We start from the raw sequence: 23452 nt of genomic DNA on the forward strand, positions 1-23452 counted from the left end.
ACGGCGGGACTTTATAACAAGATAAAATGACATGTACAGCTTTATCAGTTGCATGAGAAAGGTTTACTGCCTGTTAGGCAGAGTAGGAATTAGTGAGAGCAGAGAAAACATCATGAAACGAAGCAAATCAAATGACATTCTGTTTGTGGGAACAGCAGCTTATTTAGAGAAGTTTCCATGTAGGACTCCCTTAAGCTCTTTTTCAACTGATAAAGCATTGAAGAGGAAAACATGGTGGTCCATGTGAAGTAGGAATCCGCTATCGTAGACAAATGCCGCCAAATGAAAAGGTTAATTAACTGTGAGCAGTATGACAAGGCTGGGCGGAGGAGTTAGCGGCCTAGCCGGTGACCTGGCATTTGGCGACGTCTATCCGCCTGCTAGCATGCTCTGCCCGACTCTCAGCACAACTCTCGTCATGAAAGACATTAGACCAATTAGAGCCTACAGAATTCAAGGTGGCAGCATGATGGAGGCAAGAAACTTGCCAGGAAGGCTGAAAATATGACTAGAGCAGGGGTGACAAACTTTTAGTTTGATTTTGAAAACAGAAAGTCAGATGGGCCAGGTCATTTGCAAGTGAGGTGAAAAAAAAGGTCTATGTGTATGGAAAATATGGAAAATAGCTTATGTTAATTTATTCTCATTTTTTTGAAATTTATGATTAACTAACAAATTCTTTAATACAATACTTTTAAATGATAAATGTAAATATTTTGCACATATTTGTTTTATTTTATAAAGTACAGTAAATCTATGTACCAGTTTTTTAATGAGCTAAAAAAAAAAGATTTGAAAAAACTCAATGAAAGAAATGGATTTCAGATAGATGGGTAGATAGATACATATTTTATTCATCCTGTGAGGGAAATTGGATTGTCACAGAAGCAGAATTTACAACTACACACTTGTATTGATAAATTGTTTGCCACTCACTTGCATGTTTTTTGTTTGCTTGGGCTCTCTGCAGTATGTCCGGATTCCTCCCACATTCCAAAAATATCTATATTCGATTCATTTAAAACTGAGGCCGCCAATTACACGAGTTGAAAATAAAACCTTCTTAAAATTGTATCGATATGGGCCCTTGTTTATGTTCAAAATGTTTGTTATTATGAGTAAAAACATCTCAAAGTGGGCGTCTCAGTGGTATTGTCTTTCTCAGCATGTCCACAATCTTACAAAAGTGAGTACACTCTTCACATTGTAAATACACACACGTATATATGTTATTATACCTTTTCAAGAGACAACAATTAAGAAATGACACTTTGCTGGAATGTAAACTAGTCAGTGTACAGCTTATATAGGTGTCCCCCCAAAATAACAGCACAAAGCCATTAATGTCTAAACTCCTGCCAACAAAAGTGAGTCCATCCCTTCCCTTGAAAATTTCCAAATCGTGCCCGAAGTGTGAATATATTGTGTGGCCACTATTACACTACACTATCTTAAACCTCTTGGGCATGGAGATTACCTGAGCTTCCCTCCTCCATGACGACATCACAGAGCTGGTAGATATTAGAAACCTTGTGCTCCTCCACCTTCTGTTTGAAGATGCCCCACAGATGACCAATAGGGTTTAGGTCTGCAGACATGCTTGACCAGTGCATTACCTTTAAACTCGCTTCTTTAGCAAGGCAGTGGTCATCTTGGAGGTGTGTTTGGGGATGTTATCTTGCTGGAATACTGCCCTGTGGCCCAGTTTCCAAAAGGAGGGGATCATGACCTGCTTCAGTATGTCACAGTACTGTACATTTTGGCATTCATGGTTCCCTCATTTAACTGTAGTTGCTGGCAGCACTCACGTAGACCTAGACATGACACTCCCTTCACCATGCTTGACTGTAGGCAAGACACACTTTTCTTTGTACTCTTCACACATGCTTGACATCATCTGAACCAAATAAGTTTATCTCAGTCTTAATAGACAACAGGACATGGTTCCAGTAATCCATGAATTTAGTCTGCTTGTCTTCAGCAAACTCTTTTCTTGTGCATCAGAAGAGGCTTCCTTCTGGGACAACAGCCATGCAGACCTGTCATGGGTGTGTGTTCCGGGTTTTGTCTTCCCCCCTGTTTCACACACACCTGCTCCTGTGAGCATCTTCACCACCTGTGCCTCGTTCACCCTAATTACCTATTGTATTTAACCTCGTGTCTCATTCCCTTTCGTTGCCAGTTCGTTGTACCTTGTCGTCGGGTTCCAGCATTCCTTGTTTCCACGTCACAGACTCACAGTAAGATTTGACCCTGTTCCGATTATCGACCTAGCCTCTTTGCCTCATGTTTTTGGATACTGTTGCCTTTCTTGGATTGCCTGCCTGTGTACCGACCTATGCCTGTCTATTAAACCTCTCTTTTTGGAAACTGTCCATTTGTTTTGGAGTCGTGCATTTTTGGGTCCTATCCTCTGTTCCGTTCATGACAAGACCAATTTGATGCAATGTACTACATATGGTCTGAGAACGGACAGGCTGAGGCCCAACCCCTTCAACCTCTGTAGCAATGCTGGCATCACTCATACATCTATTTTCCAAAGACAACCTCTGGATATGATGTTGAGCATGTGTAAAATGTTTAACTGGGACCAATTTGGAATTTTCACATAGAAGTGTACTCACGTTTGTTGCCAGTGATGGAACTTTGTAGCAAATTGTCATTTCTTCAGTTGTGTCCTATGAATAGATATAATAAAATAGCTTTAAAAATGTGAGGGGTGGACTCACTTTTGTGAGGCACTGTGTATTTGAATACAATGGAGACCATATGTGTGCTTGTTTGACAATCCATTAATAAGAAAATAAAAAATTAACTGTTCATTTTAATTGCTTCTAATTTAAGAACCTCATTTATAAGTAGTGTGTAGGTGTTGTGAAAACATGGACAGTTGCAGGCACCAGGACCAAAATGCAGTAAACGTAGACAGGGGTGTAGCAACAATTTCAAAACAATTTGTCAAATGACTGAAAGCACAAATAATAAATAAGACTAGGAACCATAATTTAAAAAGGTACATGAAACTGTTATTATTCTTTTTTTTTTTATTAGTAGTAGTGATAGTAGTAGTAGTAGGCAGCACGGTGGACAACTGGTTAGCACATCCCCCTCACAGTTCTGAGGACCCGGGTGATCGGTTATCGTTTTTTTTAAACTCGATGATCGGTGATCGGCCCCAAAAATCCTGATCGTGTAAAGCCTAGTTTTTTACTTTGTTCAGGGCAATGTAGGGCTGTTAATGAAGCACTTTCTTTGTAGTTCAAATGTCTGCTTTGTTTAGTCCGTTCATCGATCGACACAGATTAGGGGGCTTTACATATTCAGGTTTCCCGTGGTCGACAGGAGATTAATTCCAAAGTGGCCCTTGTTGCTCTTCACGCAATGAGCCCCATGCATCATTAAGTACACACTGGAAATTGCTGCAATTGTTTTACCGTAAAAGGGTTATAGGCTCGCCGTCATTAGCGTTTGCACAGACACTCAGCAGGAGAATCTTGGCACTTCCCGTTGTCCTCCCTTCTTGCTCCTCGCTTTGTTACCTGCTAGCATTTGATTGTTTTGGGATGTCACTTTGCCAGTGGTGGTAAGGAACAAAGTATAAAGCAGCAGAGAGTAGCATGAGGCAGGTGAATGAACAGGACACAACATTCACTGACAAAGTGCATGTCCTAAGTTTAGACCAACTTTCAGCCTTTGTTGTACAAACAAATAATATAAACATTATATATTGTTTTATAAACAAATAATAAAACACTTTTTTAAACTATTCCTAACAAAAAGGCACTCAACGAACAACTGTACATTATGAAACAAAGGCGAAATATTAACAAACGGTCCCTTGCGGCATTTTGAGATGATCACATGTCCAAGGGAGTGACGTCACGTATGTGCTAAGTCACGTTTTCAACATGTGGACAACTCGTGTACAAGTGCTTAGTCAACAAAGGAGGAAGGTGAGGGGTTTGCGTTTTCAAGCTGTCACTATTTTGAGTGTGTCAGTGAAATATGAAAATATTGAGGTTCGTTGTACACTCAGTGTGTTATAGCTTCAAAAACACTACGTCAGTTTTGAAGAAACATTTAAAGGTCAGAGTGCAAAGATTTAAAACATTTTCTTGATACCTCTAGAATCCCTTTACAAACCATAACTGCCATTTTGAGGTCATTATATAACAGTTACACAGCAGTTTAATCGATATATATGACTCAACGTGTCGTCTGCGTTTTTAATCTAGCGTCTCCCCACTTTCGGCTATCGTCTGCTATTTTTGGCTATGACGGAGCAAATGGCACACCGGGCGTTCATTCAGCTACTCAAACACGCACACCCACACACATCGTTGTTCGGTTTATTGCCGCATATTTTACTATTTCACAATGTTTTAAAGTGTGGCAACTGGTTGTACTACTAGTGTGGGTAGTTCCAAGTAATAAAATTGCGATATGAGACCAGTGGATCCTCAAGAGTCAATCGGCAAGGAGTTGTGGGGGGGCTCTTTGGCTGCTGCCGAGTAAGTATAAGTAACTTTTGAACTGGCGTGTTTTCGGAGACATTTAGCAGAAAGTATTGGAAACACGGGCATAGTTTGAGCACGGCTGAAACCAGCTGCAGTGACGATTTTTAATCGCGTCTTCAACCCGGACATCGGCTGCCATGGTAATGGAAAAAAGCGGCACATACAAGATGGCCGTACGATGACTATACCGTTGGTGGTGATTATGCACTGAGCATTAGAAACATATTAAAACTATTTGCAGTTACATTTTAAACCAAATCGGCATGTTGTTTAACTTTCGGTTGATTGCTCAGGACTTTATGGCTTTTTACTACCGACAGCCGGCTGGAGCAAATGTACACACACACACACACACTCACGGACGGATGGATGGATGGATAGATGGATGGATTGATAGAAGTCGAGTTTTTTTAATTGCCTTTAAAATGAATTTTTAATCATGTCCAAAATCGTCTCTTCAGTAAATCAATTTTCATGCACATAGTCAGCTCAACCAATCAGAGAACTATTTGGCTGAACCAATCAAAGGATGGGAAAAATGCCAACGTGACTTAGTCTACGTGAAGGTGCAGAGTGGTGAGGTGGTTAGACCTGACAATGGTGTGTGTGTGTTTGACTTGAATGACATCAGAATTTGGATTCTGAAGGCCTTGGACAGATTACATTTACATGGCAACACGTAGAATCTGAAATTGGATTGGACAAAAAAATTAATTACATATATAGCACTGTACATGACTGGAAGCTGAGCATAGTCCATGCACACATGCTATGAAATGACGAGAAAAGATTTATATGTATTGTTATATAAATTATTATATACATATACATGACTTATAAATAATTGATAATTTAATTAAGTTGTAATTGTAAGTCAGTGCTTTTGATACTGATTAGGCCATCAGAAAAGGCTCTAAAGGCTCCATGCCACACCACTGATATACATACACATCCTCCGTCGCATTGAACCAGTTTCACTTTCATGATGTTTGTGCAGCTGTTAAAAGTAGCCTCTAACAGCCATCAAAGACAAGCAATTACCATTGTTTCCTCCTGATCGGCTCAGACATGTACGGTTTGACCACAAGTCTACTTTCACCTGACTCCTGTGTGTATAAATCTTCATCCTGCTCTTATTCCAAAAGGTCACTCCCCATTCAAAGTAAATGCAGGACGTTAATGCTTGACAAACTTTACATCACTTGCGGTAGCCTTTCTTGTGGATAGAGTAACTTTAAAAGGGTTATGTGCTCACCGGTCTTCAGTGTTTGCACAGACACCCAGCAGGAGATTCTTGGCACTTCCAGTTGTCCTCCCTTTTCGCTCCTCAATTTGTTACCTGTTCACTTTGTTTCCTGCAAACATTTGAGTGAAACACCAAGGATGTCTCAAAATCGGAAACATTCAGGAGTGCTCAATAAAACCTAGTTTATAGTTAATAACGTGCTGTAAATGACATGAATATATTGGAAAACATATATTTAACAATGCAAATGTGAATTTTAACCAACCGCCATAAAACCCTTGCACTCTGATCTCGAAGTCGCGCGGTTAGATTCAAGCTTACAGTAGAAAGTCCCACCCATAGATAGAGTATGAATTGAAAAATTCGACATGCCACTTTGAGATGTGTGCCTACGATGATGCAGCTAGTGGTAAATGGGGTAAAGTGTCAGCGCATTCAATGTTTGTGGACTGCACAAAAACCAAGAATGCCTCCACATTGCATTCTGTACAATGATCACAATGAGGAACTACAAGTAACCTAATAAAGGTAAGATTTTTTTTGTCTCATTTTTCAAATGTTCTGGATTGATAGCACATGCTTTGGCGTTGACAAAAAGAGTGCTACTTTATATATCGATTTTTAAAATTATTTATTTTAAGTCAAGTCTAGAAAGACTATCTTTTAAAAAAAAAAAAACGTAGCCTATTTATGTTAAGTAACATCCAGAAAGTTTATTTCTTTTTTTTTTTTTTTTATATAAAAACAAGTATTTATTTTTAATAAAAACTTTATTCTTAAACATTACTGTTTAAAATGCCCTTCAAGTAAAGCATTGGCAAAACCAGTTGTCATTTTTATATTGAGGTGGTGTTGTCGGCAACTGGTGAATGCAACTAATAAAGTTACTTGTAATCTAACTTAGTTACTTTGAAAATCATGAGAGTAACTCAGTTTTAAAATCTAATAATCAGTAAAGTAACTAAGATACTATTTCATGGTAACTGCGACAACACTGAAGACAACAAACCTGACCACAGATTATCGCAAAGCAGATTGTGGGGAAGCAATAAGTAGGAAGGGAGAAGGATTGCTCCACAATGTTGAGGTTTAGATGTCACCACCTGTTGGTATTTTCTCAATGTCATCAGTTTTTCCAATATAGGTCAGCTCATAGCAGCAATCCCTCACCCACCATTGAAGTAAGGCGAAGAACATTGAGGTGCTATGGGGCATTACTGGTCCAGGCTGTCTTCTAATTAGACAATTATAATGTCAGTGGCTGGAAAGCTGCAGCAACCAATTGACCAGGAGGTGCACATCTCCTCTGTTATTAGACATTGCGTGACAGGTGTAAACAGCTAGTGCAGAGGTTTGAACAATACTGGAAAATGTGTCATAGCAAAATACAATGATCATGATTTATTGAGCGGCACGGTGAACGACTGGAGGAGCGTCTGCCTCACAGTTCTGAGGACCTGGGTTCAATCCCCGGCCCCGCCTGTGTGGAGTTTGCATGTTCTCCCCGTGCCTGTGTGGGTTTTCTCCGGGCACTCCGGTTTCCTCCCACATCCCAAAAACATGTGTGGTAGGTTGATTGAAGACTCTAAATTTCCCGTAAATGTGAATGTGAGTGCGGATGGTTGTTTGTTTGTTTGTATGTGCCCTGCAATTGGCTGGCAACCAGTTCAGGGTGTACCCCGCCTCCTGCCCGAAGATAGCTGGGATAGGCTCCAGCACTCCCACAACCCTTGTGAGGATAAGCGGCTCAGAAAATGGATGGATGGATGAATGATTTATTGATTTTAAGATACGCGCACAGAACACATTTTCTCGATGAAAAGATTTTTGGGGATTAACGAAAATCCATATTTTATGAAAGACTCAATACTCTGCTTATTACCTCCTACAGTGTGAAGTTATTGTTTTCCAAAGGTGTTTCTTTCTGTCGGAAGTATTGAATAAAAATATAAAAGGCCTCCACACACAATATAAAAGCATGTTCTCAGACATACCAAGGCTTGTTCTTCAGCTTGTATTTTTCACATCTCATCACTGACAACTGTGAGATGCCATTTTGGAATGCCTGTCACAATGGGAAACAAATACTTTCAGTCTTTATTTTGTGCAAAAATCAAGTTCACAAATGTGGTAGAAAGACTTTCTCGATTTCACCATCACAACCGTCATGTTGCACTTTGATCCTGCTGTCATGCACAGCCAAGACAGGGTCCAGTGTTGTTCCATCTGCCGTGCTGTATTTCAAACTCACAACGGTGGAACATTTGTATTCATTTGTCACTCCAGGGATTAACGTTTCCCCTTGTTGCTATGCTTAATGGTGACAATAGGGTATCAAACCTTCTTGTGTTTACATGATTTTCAAAGGCCTTCATCTATCTGACCCTACATTGCGCTCTCTGCTCTGCTACAGGACAGTCCGAGAGCACTTGGGGGAGCAGGAAGTCTCCATCTCACTTAGCATTGATTCCCTGGAGGAGAGCGATCTGGGAAACTACACCTGCTACGTGGAAAATGGCAATGGTCGGCGGCATGCAAACATCCAGATCACCAAGAAAGGTAGAGATTTTAAAGTCCAGCAAATCCAACCGACGGATTTAAAGGCCTTGATTTAAAGTCATGGCTTCTCTGAAGCTTTGGAAGTGGCAAATACCACAGACCTTCACTCTGACAACAAAGTGAAGGTCTTGCAAGCAATTCAGTAAGCACAAAAAAATTGACTGCTTGTTTCTGTGCTCGGGGAGGGCAAAGCGGGACTTTATTATCGATTGCCTGTTCATCCACCTCAACTGAGGAAGTGTTCATTTGCAGAGGACGAACAAGAAGAAGAAGAAGAAGAAGCACTTGTGGAGAAAGTAACATCACACAAGTCTCCATCTCTAAAAAAAAGTATGGTTAAAGTTCACAATACATACGTCGACAATATTAACAACAGAAGAATGGAATTAAATGAAGTAGTTATAATAAGTGACTCACCTCCCTAAAATTAATCTTACATAAGAATGTTAAACGCTTGTTAAAACATTGCCTGTATTGTTAATAAGTCATGTAATGGTGTCACTTTTGATTTTCAATATTTCTGTTGAAATAAATTCAAAATGTCAACAAAACAGAGGACAAACAGCATCATGAAACTGATTGTGTTAAAACTTAGAGGTTCCCTCATATTTTATGAATGGGGGAATCTGCAATCCTACAACAGTAATTATTGCACACATTTACATACTGTGGATATACAACATTCCTCTTCATTAGAGCTCTGAGCTCTACTCCTAGCTTTGCCAATAGGTTCCACTCCATTGGCGCTGACAAAAAAAAAAAAAAACAATAAGAGCCTTTTCCTCAGGCATACGAGATATGGGCTCTATGACCTTGTAATTAAATTTTTGCATCCGTACGCACAGCGAACTTCTTTTTAGTACTTTGAAGAAAGAACCTTTCCTTTTCCACACCTCAGCTCTCTAATCTTGGCGGTAGATGAGATTTGAGTGAGACTGTAAATTGCAAAGTGCATTCGTGCCTCTCTACTCTACTCACACTTGCCGTTCAAGCAACTTGGTCTCCTCTGAGAGTGACGGACACACATAACAAGAAGGAGCCAAGCAGTGGCTGCTGCACTTTCAATCTATCTAGCCTGTTCCTCGTTAGGAGATCATTCGTCTTAATATGTGATAGTGGGGAAGGAACCGTTGGCCTCCTTCCCCACTATCACATATTAAGTGTTGTTTGGTCCCTTTATCGGAATTAGAAGTCTGTGAAGTGGGAGAGCAGGAGAACCTCAAAGGGTAAGTGCTCCCCCACCCCCAAGAAGTCAACGCGTCCAGGATGCCTCACAGACAATAATAAGGAGAAGTGAAGGTGGAGTTTGAAAGACAAAATGTACACAATTCCTTGCATGCAGCTTCCAATGGGGATGGAGTGAGAGTAAGCTGCTTGGATCTGAGCAGCCTGGAGCATCACTTCACCTCACACATTCACACCGAAACACACACAGTACTGATCTTTACTGGTGTTTCAGTCAGAGCTGTTGTTTACCAGCATCACTGTGTTTGCATCAGTGTGATGGTGTCCTGGGCCGGGAGGCATTCAGGTACCTGAGATCAGACTTGTTCTACTTGAGGCTAAGCCCACCCCTGCCTCACTCCCTTTAACCTTTAGGGCAATCTTTCACTGAGCCTGCTCCACTGCATGTTTTGCTTTCAGCTCAGCATTACAGAACCAAATGGTAACAGACCCAAAATGGATATGTCTCTCTGCATCTGCCCTCACAGTCGAGCTCATGTACACAGTGGAACTGGCCGGCGGTCTGGGCGCCATTCTGCTCCTGCTTATCTGCCTGGTGACACTGTACAAGTGCTACAGGATTGAGCTCATGCTCTTCTACAGGACCCACTTCGGCAGTGAGGATTTAGATGGAGGTAAGAGGAAATTGTTTGTAAGGCTACTTCCACAGCACATGCATTTGTGTCCTCATTCCATTCAAACTATTTCTGGAGGCAATCTCTCGGTTGTTGCTGTTCTCCAGCGTGAACACTGGATCAGCGTCACTCAGGTTCGCTGCACTTTCCTCGATGTCAACGTCGATTTGATGAGTCCACAGCCACATCTGCTGTGATTTTGCCCTTCGCTCCCACCATATGGTTCATGCCTCAGCCCAGACAGTTTTCACATAATGTAGGGAGTAATCAGTAGAGTCAGGCCAAAAAGAGGCACAAACAGCAGCAATAGCACAAAAGTGTGGCACAAAGGATTTAATTTCAAACAAAATATAATTAATATAATCAATTGCAAAACTATCCAAAAAATCAACAAAAAATTTCAACAAACTTACTTCCTTGGTAGTGTGTGCATTCAGAGTTAAGTGTGCTTAGTGTCCATTAAACTTAATGGAGCCTGGAGACACACTACATATTATGCCTCCGCCTCAGCTGGCGCTCACCGCGAAGAGTTCAGGAGTTCACTCCGTAACCGCGGGCTAGCCGTGTGCTTGCATATACAGCACCCCCACACCCTCGAACCTAGCCATCTTGAATGCAGTGAGTGCCAGTATCACACTAATGTGTCCTATGTAGTCCCTCAGCGTCAACTCCTGAAGATGCACAGCTGTTGTGAAGAAGATACTTGGGCAATCCTACTCCTATTTTATTCTTAATCTGTAATCTGTGAGAGTATGGCTGCAAGCATTCTCCCGCCCACTGAAATCTGTCATTTACGCACCCTCGTGCCAGATATGCACTCTGGGTGGAGCAACCCTAAATTGTGGGCGTTCCCTGTCAAATCTGGCCCTGCGCGGATGCTGCGTGCATTTTCCCATGGACTTATGCACGTTTTGTTTTGCCAGAGGCTGTACTAAATCAAGCACCCCGTGAAGGTGAAACATCAGATTGCATGTTTGGATTCAGTTAACTGCACTCCTACTGGCAATTTTTGGTTCCCAGAATGTTCCAATAACGCTAGCTTTTTGTTGCAATAACATACATTGAATGTAACATTTGGTTAGGTTTTGGTTTCTCCTTGGCTGCAAGTTTTGGGTACGTTCTCTTTCCAGTGCCAGTGGACTTTTTTCACCTCTGTCAGGAGCTTCTCCGCTTCAAACATGCTGCTAGCAGCTTGGAATTTTTTTGGTTTTTGTTTTATTAAAGCGGAGGGTTCCCATTATAAGCCCTACAACAACTGCAGTCATCATAATGGCGCAATAGTGCCATTTAGATTTTGAGTAACTGTGCTGAAAGAAAACATTAAGCACTAATTTATTAAGAAATTAGTAAAGTTATATGCGTTTGAACAGTGAGTGCATGAGAGAGGGGAGGAGCTGTGGCGAGAATTTCTCCGCGTGCCTGCGTGAGGTGCTCAGTGAGTGAGATTCATGTTTATCAGACATAAAAGTTAAAAATGTTTCATCAGAATCAAAGGTCCCATAACAGAGCAAGGAAACAAGGCACTACTGAAGATGACCCTCACTACCCCTCACTCATACACACAAACACAATTTTACAGCTATTAAAACTATTTTTTTTTTTTTAACATGTCGTTACACGTATTTCCAAACTAGTGTTGAATCCATCATAAGTCATGACATGCATCAGACGTTCAATCAAATGTTGAACAAACAAGCCATGTAAGTTGAGGAACACTTTTCTACATGTTGGTGTAGACAAATGTATGACAAATTAATAGGCCATGTTAATGTTTAGGGATAATGAATAGTGAGTCGGCTATTGTGAAAAGTTTACCATCAAGGAGATAGATATGTGTTTTGGTGGTCCAAAGGTTTGCATTTTGATGCCCTTCCGTGTGTCATAAAGTCAAATCGGAACCCCGATGTAAGACTGATAATGTTACCTACAGTATATTAGCTTGCTTGCTAGCTATTTTAATGTAACTGCTAACGCACTCCTTTGTACATACAGTATTTTTTGGGACATTTTTATGAATGTTATTGCTCCTATAGCCTCATATGTTGATCAGAGTTTGATTTAAGGTTTTGGTGGGCCTCAGGATTTCAAAGTGGGCTCCGGACCGGCACTCTTTCGGAATGATTGGGTTCGTGTTTGATTCGAAACATGTCAGAAAATAAGCAAAAATGTCAATCACTTTTCCAAAAGCTGAACTCGTTGAATGTCTTGTTTTACTTAAAACACAAAGGTAATTTGTTTGGTTTGACAGAGGACTAAGTAAATCAGAAAGTAATCCAATTTGACTAAAAAGCTGGTGATAAGGACTCTTTTAAATTGTTTTTTAGAAATGGTTCAATTCCTCTTCACTTTCCTTTCTATCTTGTGCCATCATTGGACATTTAATTATCTGGCCAGTTATGATTTAACTTCATTGTATTCTAACTCAATGGAAGTTGTGCAGTTTTCATGATTGCATATTCCTTTTGTGATAATAGTTTGGTAAATTCAGTCAAGATCAGGAGTGTTATGAATGTATTGTTGTTTTATGTCCTGTCCTGCAGAATGAGCTTAACTGATGTCTCACTTTACACTGTAAAAAACCAAAATCTATATCATTACAAAGTAATTGAGGGCAGAGAAGCAATGCTATGCCGTGGATGGAGAATGTGCAGTGAACCACCTTCGAACATGAGAATTTTCTCAGTTGTGTGTTTCGTTAAAAAGAAAAACCGTTGCAGAGAATAAAGCCGCCAACATCTACGGAGCTGCAGACATGACATGACGTTTCACAAAATAGGTGAAATGCCAAGTTTTTGTCTTTGTTGTTTATCCCCAGCCTAAAAGAAAATTCAATGTTACTACTGTATCCGTGTCCAATCTCTTTAGCCCCGGCCGGCCTCAATCTCCACCTTAAGGTTTCCAGGCAAGGAGCTCTCACTTTCCCTACCTAACTGGTAGGGAAAGTGAGTATGGTGCCACAGCTATTATGTGGCCACAAATGTGTGTGTTGTGCCCATGTTTTACTTAGTTCAAGGTCACAAATTTGTATTTCGTGACCACAAATGAGCATTTTGTGTGCACATACCAAAATTGCAGCCATTTACAAATATAGGAAAGCATTTTATTTATTTGATTTAAAATGATAGTGTTGTGAATAAAAAAAAAAAAAAAAAAAAAGGTCTTTGATGTGTCAAAAACTCAGAACATAAAAAATAACAATGGGAAATGGAACTAAATGTGATACTGGATGATAATACCTGGGAAGATGTTTGCTCTGGTTGTCATAAGGGGTGGGGAGTCAACTGTGGAAGGAGTTTGATTGGAAGGCTAAAATATTAAATATAAATACACTGTGGGTGTGTGGGTGATAAAACCCACATATTTTGGGACTGCCCCAGTATACACCATTTTTGGATCGGTGTGAAAGGAATAATAGACAATCTACTCGAAATGAACCTCCCCTTTTTTTACTGGATATTTCCTGACGGTTTGTTGCGCAATCAAAGATTTTTGTCACATCACCTTCTAATGGTTGCAAGAAAAATGATAACAATTTGTTGGTTGAAACCTGTACCACCGACAACTGCCCAATGGATACAAAAGCTCAAATACACTCAATGGAACAATTGACATTGGATTGGATAGGACTCTGAACCCTTTTTCTTTTCATATTCTTCTTTTTGTACTGTTGGTAAAAAAAAAAATGTAAAAACAAAATCTCAGGACAACATTATATTGTTATGATATTGTACTTTTTGACAAGAAAAGCAGCCACAACAAAATAAATAAAATCAAATACATTCCCATGTCATGTCTGGCTTTGTAAGGACCATCTCCCATCCTGTGTAAGAAGCCAGCAGTAGATGGACCAGGAACATTCACGCGCGCGCGCGCACACACACACACACACACACAGTATTTTTCTATAAGACATTTCCAACTCTTGTACCATGTGCCCCGCTTTTAATTTTGAGCAGCTATCCCTCCAAAGGTCGCTGCACGCCCCTCATTAACAAAATAGTATATTTGCCAGTCATTTTTGAATGTTTTCAGAAAATGAGGAAAATAAAAACACAACAAATTCAAGAAAAATAAATGTCCAATGACCTCGATTCAACATTTGCGGATTACCATGACCTGGATGGCTGAGAGTCTACATAGAACACAATTTTTAGCAAGCAGATTGGTATTTTTTACTGATATTGTGATAGTAACTTAAAAATCACAAAGCAAATAATGCTATTAGGCTAACAGTATTGAAAGTTTATTACCGCCCTTGCTCCCGCTTTGTTGCTTTTTTTACTGTTGTGTCAAAATGTGTGACTTTGTGAAAGAGGCTTGTATTTTCAAGTGATGGAGGGAGATTTATGAGAAAGGCCTTGACAGTTTTGCATGTGCATGTGCTCCTACAGAGAACAAAGACTATGATGCCTACCTGTCCTACACAAAAGTAGACCCAGACCAGTGGAGCCAGGAGACTCGAGAGGAGGAGCGCTTTGCCCTGGAGATCCTGCCCGACGTGCTGGAAAAGCATTACGGGTATAAACTCTTCATTCCAGACAGGGACTTGATCCCCACAGGAAGTAAGCTTTCTCTCCGTTGCGTTGTGTCACATGTCGTGTGGCTTAATGTCACTGGTGTCTGCAGTGGTGCCGTGGTGTGTTTTTTCTTTTTGTTTGTTTTTAGTTTTTTGATACTTTATTGTAGCAAAAGCGGCCCAGCAAGTTGTTTTGTCAGACCTGAGGTCAAGTGGATAGAGACCATGGAAGGGTCTTGGTTCCAAAGTTATACAAATAAACATTGTTTATTTGAAACGTTCCAAAAAAGTAAGTATAAGACGTGAGGTTGTGTTTTTCTTTTTGTTGCTTTTGACTTCAGAGGAACAGATTTGCTTGAACTCCAAATTGTACACCTGCCAGGATAGGTCATGTTCTATGTATTAAAAATGCTTTGGCAAAAAAAAAGAAATCATAATAATAAAACAATTTTTAAAAAGTCAACAACATTTTTGCACAGCAATTGCAAGTAGCAGGAAGTTGCAACTTTACTGTTCCCGTCCATGGTCCCGATCCAGTTCTTACTCACTGCATGGTGCGCAATCCACAAGCTCTTTGTGCATGTGCATGTTTTGAAACGTTCCTCTGGAAGACCGTCCTCAGGCCCTGCCTGACTCTCAAGGACCCCCGCACCACCACCACCATTACCCGCTTATCTCTGATGGACTCATGTCAATGAGTTGGATGTCATCATCATTATACTTGCATCCACCTGTCGTCCTACGCTCAGCACCATCACTTATTGCGCTTGTCTATGGCATCATTCCAAGGTCACAGATTCCGACTCTGACTATATCCTCATATGGGGAATGTAGCGTATAAATGCAAGGAGTTTGGTAAAATGTTGCAATGATATTCCCGCGCCTATTTCTGAATTCAACTAGTTCTAATTCTTTTTCCTGAACATATCCTCCGTTCTTCACAGAAAAACTCACCTATATACTGTTTCTGTGCTCTTCTTAAAGTGCCCTAAGATGCCACAAGAGTGCGCCAAAGCCCTGTCTCATAGAAAAGTAGCACTAGTTTTCTATTAGACATGAAATGATTTTAAACTTTTTGGGGATAATATAGTTTGTGGTATATTTATGGTTGACACTATTAATATAGGCAATTGTAAACCTTTTTATCGGAAACGTCAATTAGTCATCGTTTGTCACTATTGGCGGTGGGCCCCCGCAAATAGTGGAGAATTACTATATACTTGAGATAAATAATGTGGACGCCAGATTAGTTTCAGTATGTTAGCATAGTTGATACTCCTCTGCTTTTCTATGCTACACATCCCAATGTGAACCAGAATAGACTGATCGGCACAAGTGAATGCCATGTCATCGGGTGCGGGCACCTTACGCCAGAACACGTCCCTACATTGACAGAGTTGTTTGTGTCGACTTCAAATTTATTTGTTACCTTTTCAATGTTGAATATTTATGTTTAGGTTTCACCAGTGATCATTTCCAGGATGACACCAGACTACTTAGAGGTACTTTCTTTCACTTAGTTTTTTTTGTGTCGACACAGGAAGATCACGTATGTTGGATGAACAATCTGAATGTGAAATTCAACTTGTTTAACAAAGGCTGTTAGTTTCCAGTCTACTCCAGTCCCTTTAGTGGTGACAGTACCCACTGTCACCCATGGGTCTGTTTTGAGTGAACTTTCATTTGTTTTCGAACTTAGCGTGCTCCATTTTATGAGGTTTTAGATAACACTGTAATTGAAGTTCTCTTGAAGAAACCCAATACAACTGCGAAATGTCAAACTAATTCAGGTTCTAAACAGTGTAATGGTGACATAAGTAGTTTGGAAACAGAGGATTCTGCGGACTGACAAAACACATCTTTGTGCATTTACTGTAGCATAGGCACCACATAAGAGGAACATTTGCTTAAGTGATTAACAAAGGCCAGTTTGGCTCCACATTCCTTTTATTAGCGCTATTTTACTCAGGCCCCCCAAACAAATGCTCTACAAGTTTACGTTCTTGCAACCTATAGAAGATGGGTGTGGTACACATTTGGGTTGGCTTGTATTTTTTATTTTTTTCCTACAAAGAAACCAACTCAAGGGGACACAAGACAGTAGCTGATATTCTCAAAGTGCAGTTGAAGATGAGACAGGATGACAAATTCTGAGAAAGACGAATTGCAGGCATTAGCCTATAGCTACAAGCATGCCAATTTATTTTGGAACAGACATCTCGGGTCTAAAGAACACGAAAGACCCGTTTCCACATGTTACTCAGTTTGCATTCAGTACACAATATTTTGCGTTTCATTTTACAAACTGATATGTTTTTGGTCCCCTGCTATAGCTTAAAAGGTGGCGCTAGACACACTGGCAAAGAATCGTCACACAAAAGGTCTCTTTTCTCAAACAAAGCTTGTCTTCTTGTAATACCACATGCCAAGAAAAAAAATTATGAATGTCGTCCTTTCCTATGTTATGTTTTCTCTTATCTGATAAATTCATTGACTTTGTCACACTGCTCAGATGTCACTTAGTAGCTGATGCAGCTATCACATCTTGCCTAAACACACCATCGTAAAACAAACCCAAATCAGACAAGTTCTTAGTGTTCCAACCTGAATCAAACTTTACATCCATAATGTTTAGTAGACATGCTGACAGAGGTGTCCCTGTTATCTTGCTTGTCTTAAGTGTTTTAGGTTTATTGTCGGGCAACCAATTGAGCCCCCGAGCCCTCTGCTAGGTTTGGATGTGTAATTATGCGCAAAAATCCTCTCATACTGGGTCTGAACAATGGGATTTTATTTCCGTCCCCAAAAGCCATTTCAGACTCTTTCAAAATTCAGGTTCTTAAAATGCCAACAAAAATGACTCATGCAATTAGCATTTCCAATACAACTCTGGCTTACATAAAGGGATTGTGTGTGTTTTTGTGCATGTGCTTGTAGCTTACATCGAGGATGTTGCACGCTGCGTGGACCAGAGCAAGCGCCTCATTATCGTTTTGACGCCCAGCTACGTGGTGCGGAGGGGCTGGAGCATCTTTGAGCTGGAGACGCGTCTGCGCAATATGCTGGTGACAGGCGAGATCAAGGTCATCCTCATTGAGTGCGCCGAGCTGCGTGGCATCATGAACTACCAGGAGGTGGAGGCCCTTAAACACACCATTAAAACGTTGACAGTCATCAAGTGGCGCGGCTCGGCCAGCAACAACCTAGACTCCAAGTTCTGGAAGCAGCTTATCTACGAGATGCCCTTCAAGCGCACTGAGCCCCTGAGCATCTCCCACGAGCAAGTACTGGATGTGAGCGAGCAAGGGCCTTTCGGTGAGCTCCAGGCGGTATCGGCCATGTCCATGGCGACCGCCACCTCCACCGCCATGGCGACTGCACACCCGGACTTGCGCTCCAACTTCCACAATTCGTACCACACCCAGATGAGACAGAAACACTACTACCGTAGTTATGACTATGAGATGGCACCAAGGGGCACTCTCCCGCACCTGTCCTCCAGCAGAAACCAGCACACGTACTGCAACATCCCCATGACACTCCTGAACGGACAGCGGCCACAGTCCAAGTCGCCGCGGCAGCAGAGTTTAGAGGAAGGCCACGGCAATAATGCCATGCTGCCACTTCTGCCCCGAGAGACCAGTATATCCAGTGTCATTTGGTGACACACACCCCTCACCGCTACACAGGACATACTAATCCAGGAGACGGGGTTGGATTGGTTTTGTAGCGCATTTATACTTTGTTCTTTCCATTTTCAATTGGTCATTGAAATGCAAAAAAAAAAAAAGAAAAAAAAAAGAGTGACTAATTATTTTGTTCTTTGTTTTTTAATCTAAAACAAAAATGAAAAAAATGCCAGAATTTTCACGTTTCAATTTCAGGCCCAAATCAGTTTAAAAAAAACTTCATTGAATTGAATTTGTGGGATTTACATGACCCGGAAGTTTTGTAACAAGCCTCAATAAAGATAGCAGCCATTATCAGTCAGGTCCACAAACACAATTCATCCAATGATCAGCCATATCATAACATAGCCAATTGTGTATTGATTGTTTAGAGCAGTGGTTCTCACAACCTAAAAAAATACTTAGCTCTCCAAGTCCCACCATCATGGCTAACATTAACATACAGTAACGTAGTAGGCCCAAGTGTTCATCTACAACAAAACAGAGGTTTTATTCCTAAAAAAGTATATTTAATATGATTGTAAGTCCTGTACATTATAACATTATGCAGTTTGCCCATCACTGTGCTTAAATATAGGTAAATAAAAAATCAGTAATTCAATAATTAATTAATTATTCAAATTAAATGTATTGCACACGAATGTAAAATAAAATTGTACCTAAATAAACTGTTGTTAAAGATGAAATGCAAAGGCATTGAACTTAAAAGTTAAATACAACTGAACTGTATGCAGGCAGCGATTCGCCCACATACAGCACTTTTAGAATCACTGTGTGTATACATATCAGTCGGGGCCCTAGAAAGTCAATACAGCATGGCGCAATAAACCAAGCGTTCCCAAACTGGTTCTGCCTACAACAAAAGCAAACAGTATCTTCCGTGTCAGAATTAATACATGAAGCCAAAAACAATACCATTTCCAACACATTTGTCCTAGATATAATATGGCTGCTGGATCGCTTGATGGCTCGTGGTCACGGTCCAGATTGAATGTGGCACCAGTGGCAGCTATCACGCTAACATAGCTTTGCTTATGCTCATTACCAATTTTGCAGGTCACTTGAACACAGCCAATTAAATATTGACATCAAACTCCACCCTGTCGCAATTTAATTTTTCAATTTTTTTGTCCTGTTTGGGTGTTAGGTGAAGCAGAATGGAGGATCTGTGTCCCTTTTATGCCAGAGCAGTTTTACTGTGTCACAGTGGAATTTTTAAGCTTCCACTGTGGTTTCTTAGTATTATAATTGAAGTTTATTGAGAATCAGAGATGAACAGAACAAAGTTTCTAGAGGCGAGAGAGAAACAAAGACAAAAGACAAAGCACTAATTGTAAAGAGGATGAGAAAAGTAAGTCATTACATTATCTACGACAATGAAACATTAAATATGAGTGTTGCATGGGGCTGTAGTGCTACAACCTGTTAGGGAAGGACAGGACAAGCTCGAACAGGACAAGGGTCGTGAACCTGGCTGTACAATTTCGGTGTGTTGGGATTGATTATGTAAATTATAAAAGTCTATAGGACGAGAGTATGAGTGAGGGGATACACAAGCAATTCGCATATTCATGAGTTATTTGTCGCAATGGGTGTGTGCCTGAGGACACATGCAAGTGAATTGACACTATTTTACATACACAATGACTGACAGAAGTGTCCTGTAATTGCTGTCCCCGCACTGCAGAGGCTGAGGACCCCACCCAATCAATCAAGGGGCAATTTTGTATTTGTAATCTGAACCTTGAATTGAATTAATAAAAAATAGTACATAGTGTACATAGTACTGAAGTATTTTTTTTCTTTTGTGATTACATTAAAAACAAATGAGAAAATAATTAGTTTTTGTTTTTTAATTTTTGATTGCCCATTGAAAATGGAAAGAACAAATGATGGGCTGATTGTTTTGTCACATTGAACAACAAATCGAAAATAAGAACAACCGTTTTGCGCCATGCCTGTAAAAACTGTCACGTAACTTAAGCCAACACTGGCTAATATGGCTGGGAAAATGCTGGAATACAGGGTCATGTACATAGTGTTTGTACTTTGTAGCACTTCTTTTTGTTGATGACATTCTCTCTGTCATCTTTTGGGACTTTTTGTGTTTGTTTGCTCACTTTTCTGAAGCAATGGCTTGTGAAATCACAGAAGTTAGTGTGTAGATCGATAAAGGGGCGTGGGTGATTATCAGTGGTGGAATGGATCTCCGAGAGCAAAGTCTCAGCTGCTCCAACCCTGTAAATGACACAAACTCAGGAGTCCCCAACCCCAATAATGGATGGCAGTGGTACCTGAGAAATACGGTGCTAAAGGCTTACTTCACTGTTTTCTTAGCGATAACACAGATTTATTTACCTTAACAAATGATTCTATCACAGAAAATCTAAATTGTGTATTATTTTATGAAAATGGTCTATTTTTGTAACATCATGTGACAGAAGGACTTTAAGAGTACAGCAGAGTTTTGTCATGTAGAGGGTTAGATGACACCCTCTGATGGGTAATTCACACATATTAAAGTCTTACATAGCAAAGAGTAAATTACAGGTCGAAAGTCTTAGGCCACCTTATGTTGTGTTGTTTTAGCAGCCAATGTACCTCAGAAGAGTGCAGATCTCTGCCAATGGCAGACAAAAGTCATCCTGAAGTATGTTACAATTCTGGGGAGTGATTGAAATATTGACTCAGACATTGAAAATAGGAGCTCACCAAAATTTTAAAGTTTCTTTTCTTGACCCATGTACTAACCATAAGTCAGATGTCTCTTGTGTTAACTGTATATTTTAGACTATTTACTGTTCTACTGTGTCAAAATGACTGTTGAGGAAGAAAGTAATTAAAACAACGCTAGTGAAGGCCTAAGACTTTTGCACAATACGTATTTGCGTCATTAAAAAGGCAAGTTGTAACACTTGATGCAACAATGCCGTTGGCGATGAGGAGACAGAGGAAAGGACAAGCCACATCATCATCCAAAGCATTTGCTTCCTGCGGTTTCTTCAGTTGGAACAGGGCTAAGCCATCATTCGTTGCCTATACGATTGCTCTGCTATTTGAGCACCATTCCATTTCTCCACCAGGACAGATGTCAGTTACGTATACAGTAGTGCAAACATTAGGGCTTTGGTCTCCGAACTCAGGATGATGTTGTGTGGTTTTTTTTTTTTTGGTCTAAGTTTTTTTTGTGTGTGAAAAGCGGGACTGCATCTGTGTTGTGACCGAGAGCCATAATATTGCCATATTAACTAAATAAATACATCGCCAGGATGTGGTGATGGAAGAAAATATTGAGTTATTTCTCCTTTTGCAGATATAACACCTTCCACTCTTCAGTGAAGGCTTTCTCTAAACTGTAGGAGTTTTTTTTGGAGAAAATGGATTGATGGGTTGAGGTCAGGACTCAAGTTCTTCCAGACCAAACTCATCCAAGCTGCTTTAGGCACTGGGGAACAGACATGCTGGAATATCAGGGGCCTTCCTCAAACTGTTCCCACAAGGTTGAAAGCATAGAATTATCAAAAATGTCTTTCTAATATTAAAAACTAAGGAAGAGATCCATCTGACTCCTGACTAATAAATGAATTTGTTTATATGTACTGTGGAGTTTCTATCACGGTAAAGATGTCAAACTGAAGAAATAGAACTCCATTAAATACATTTTTACTAAGTTATCTCAAAGCATCTTGAAATCACAGTTGTACCATTTGAGAGGATGCATTCAGGTGTAAGGTTTTTAAACTTATTTTTTAGAAAGCTAATATAAAGCACTAAAGAAGAAGAAAGTACAGTATGTGGAAATACAAGTGAATGACAACATCAAATGTTTCCTTCACTCCCAGCTTGTGGCATGTTGTCAACAAAATAAAACACTCGCTCACATATAAAATCGGTAACATGCAATCTTTTTGCAGTCTTGACTTGTTTCTGACATCAGTTTTCTGAGATTCAAGTGTTCCCGAAAGGGCGCGTGGTTGTGTTTTTAGGAGGAAAACGTTTGACGCCGAACCTTATGGTGCATGAGCAGAGGAGTGTCCGTGTGACTCTCCATTGTAAAAATACAAAGATGAAGATTTAAATGAAGACAATCGAGCCATAATAATCCCCCCAGGGCGTCACTAAGCAGTAGTCATTCAGGAGGAGCTTAAAGGTCCCATTACACCAACCAATACATGTTGGACGGCAATTTTTGTATCACGGTGAATATTTGTGGTGACGATGGCTGTGATGAAGATGAGTAACAAATATATAATATAGCACAGAATGAATTGCAGGCACTTTCACTACAGCGGGTTATTTTGTATCATGTCTCTGTAATGTTCATGAAAAGAGATAATGCTATTAATAAAACACATTTAAAGTCAAACAGTCTGAGTCACGTGTGTGTATGTGCATGTGTGCGTATGAGGGGCCGTTAGGGACATTATTCGGGATTAGTTCTCACACTTACTATTCAAATGCTCTCACACACACACAAACTACTGAGGCTCTTATTAACACTAGTCAAATGCGCTCATGAACACTTGTGAAATGCTCTTATATACACTAGTCAAACATTCATACGCACGACTGAAAGTCTTGCTTTCATAAACACTAGTCAAACCCGCTCATACACACAGTTGAAAGTCTTGCTCTCATAATCACTAATCAAATGCACTCATGAACACTTGTAAAAATAATCTTAGAAACACTCGTCAAACACTCATACGCATTACTGAAAGTCTTGCTCTCATAAACACTAATCAAACGCATTCATGACACTTGTCAAATGCTCTTAGAAACACTCGTCAAACACTGTCATATTGAAAGTCTTACGCTCATAAACACTAGTAAAACGCGCTCACGCAAGCATGTCACTGGCGCTCACTTGCGCATGTCACTGACGCTCACGCACACGTCAATCACATTCACGCGCACGTCACTGGCGCTCACGCATTCATGTCACTGACACTCATGAACGCATGTCAGTCACATTCACGCACACGTCACTGGCGCTCACGCATTCATGTCACTGACACTCATGAATGCATGTCAGTCACATTCACACACACGTCACTGGCACTCAC

General features: G+C 40.4%; 1 protein-coding gene across 6 annotated transcripts in view; it reads left to right on the forward strand.

Annotated features, from left to right (window-relative positions):
• Positions 1 to 21676, forward strand: part of LOC133489283 (interleukin-1 receptor accessory protein-like 1) — a 232364-nt gene extending 210688 nt beyond the window's left edge. For 5 of the 6 annotated variants that reach the window (XM_061798204.1, XM_061798222.1, XM_061798229.1 and 2 more), the window contains 5 exons: positions 8177 to 8322; positions 10035 to 10181; positions 14573 to 14743; positions 16155 to 16199; positions 17635 to 21676. In XM_061798204.1, coding sequence (XP_061654188.1) covers positions 8177 to 8322; positions 10035 to 10181; positions 14573 to 14743; positions 16155 to 16199; positions 17635 to 18362 — 1237 coding nt within the window. In that variant the 3' untranslated portion in view covers positions 18363 to 21676. The remainder of the gene's footprint in view (positions 1 to 8176; positions 8323 to 10034; positions 10182 to 14572; positions 14744 to 16154; positions 16200 to 17634) is intronic. The other variant, XM_061798214.1, reaches the window with a different exon arrangement.
• Positions 21677 to 23452: the final 1776 nt, after the last annotated feature.

The sequence above is a fragment of the Phyllopteryx taeniolatus genome, chromosome 1 (assembly GCF_024500385.1).
Source record: "Phyllopteryx taeniolatus isolate TA_2022b chromosome 1, UOR_Ptae_1.2, whole genome shotgun sequence".
Classification (NCBI taxonomy): domain Eukaryota; kingdom Metazoa; phylum Chordata; class Actinopteri; order Syngnathiformes; family Syngnathidae; genus Phyllopteryx; species Phyllopteryx taeniolatus.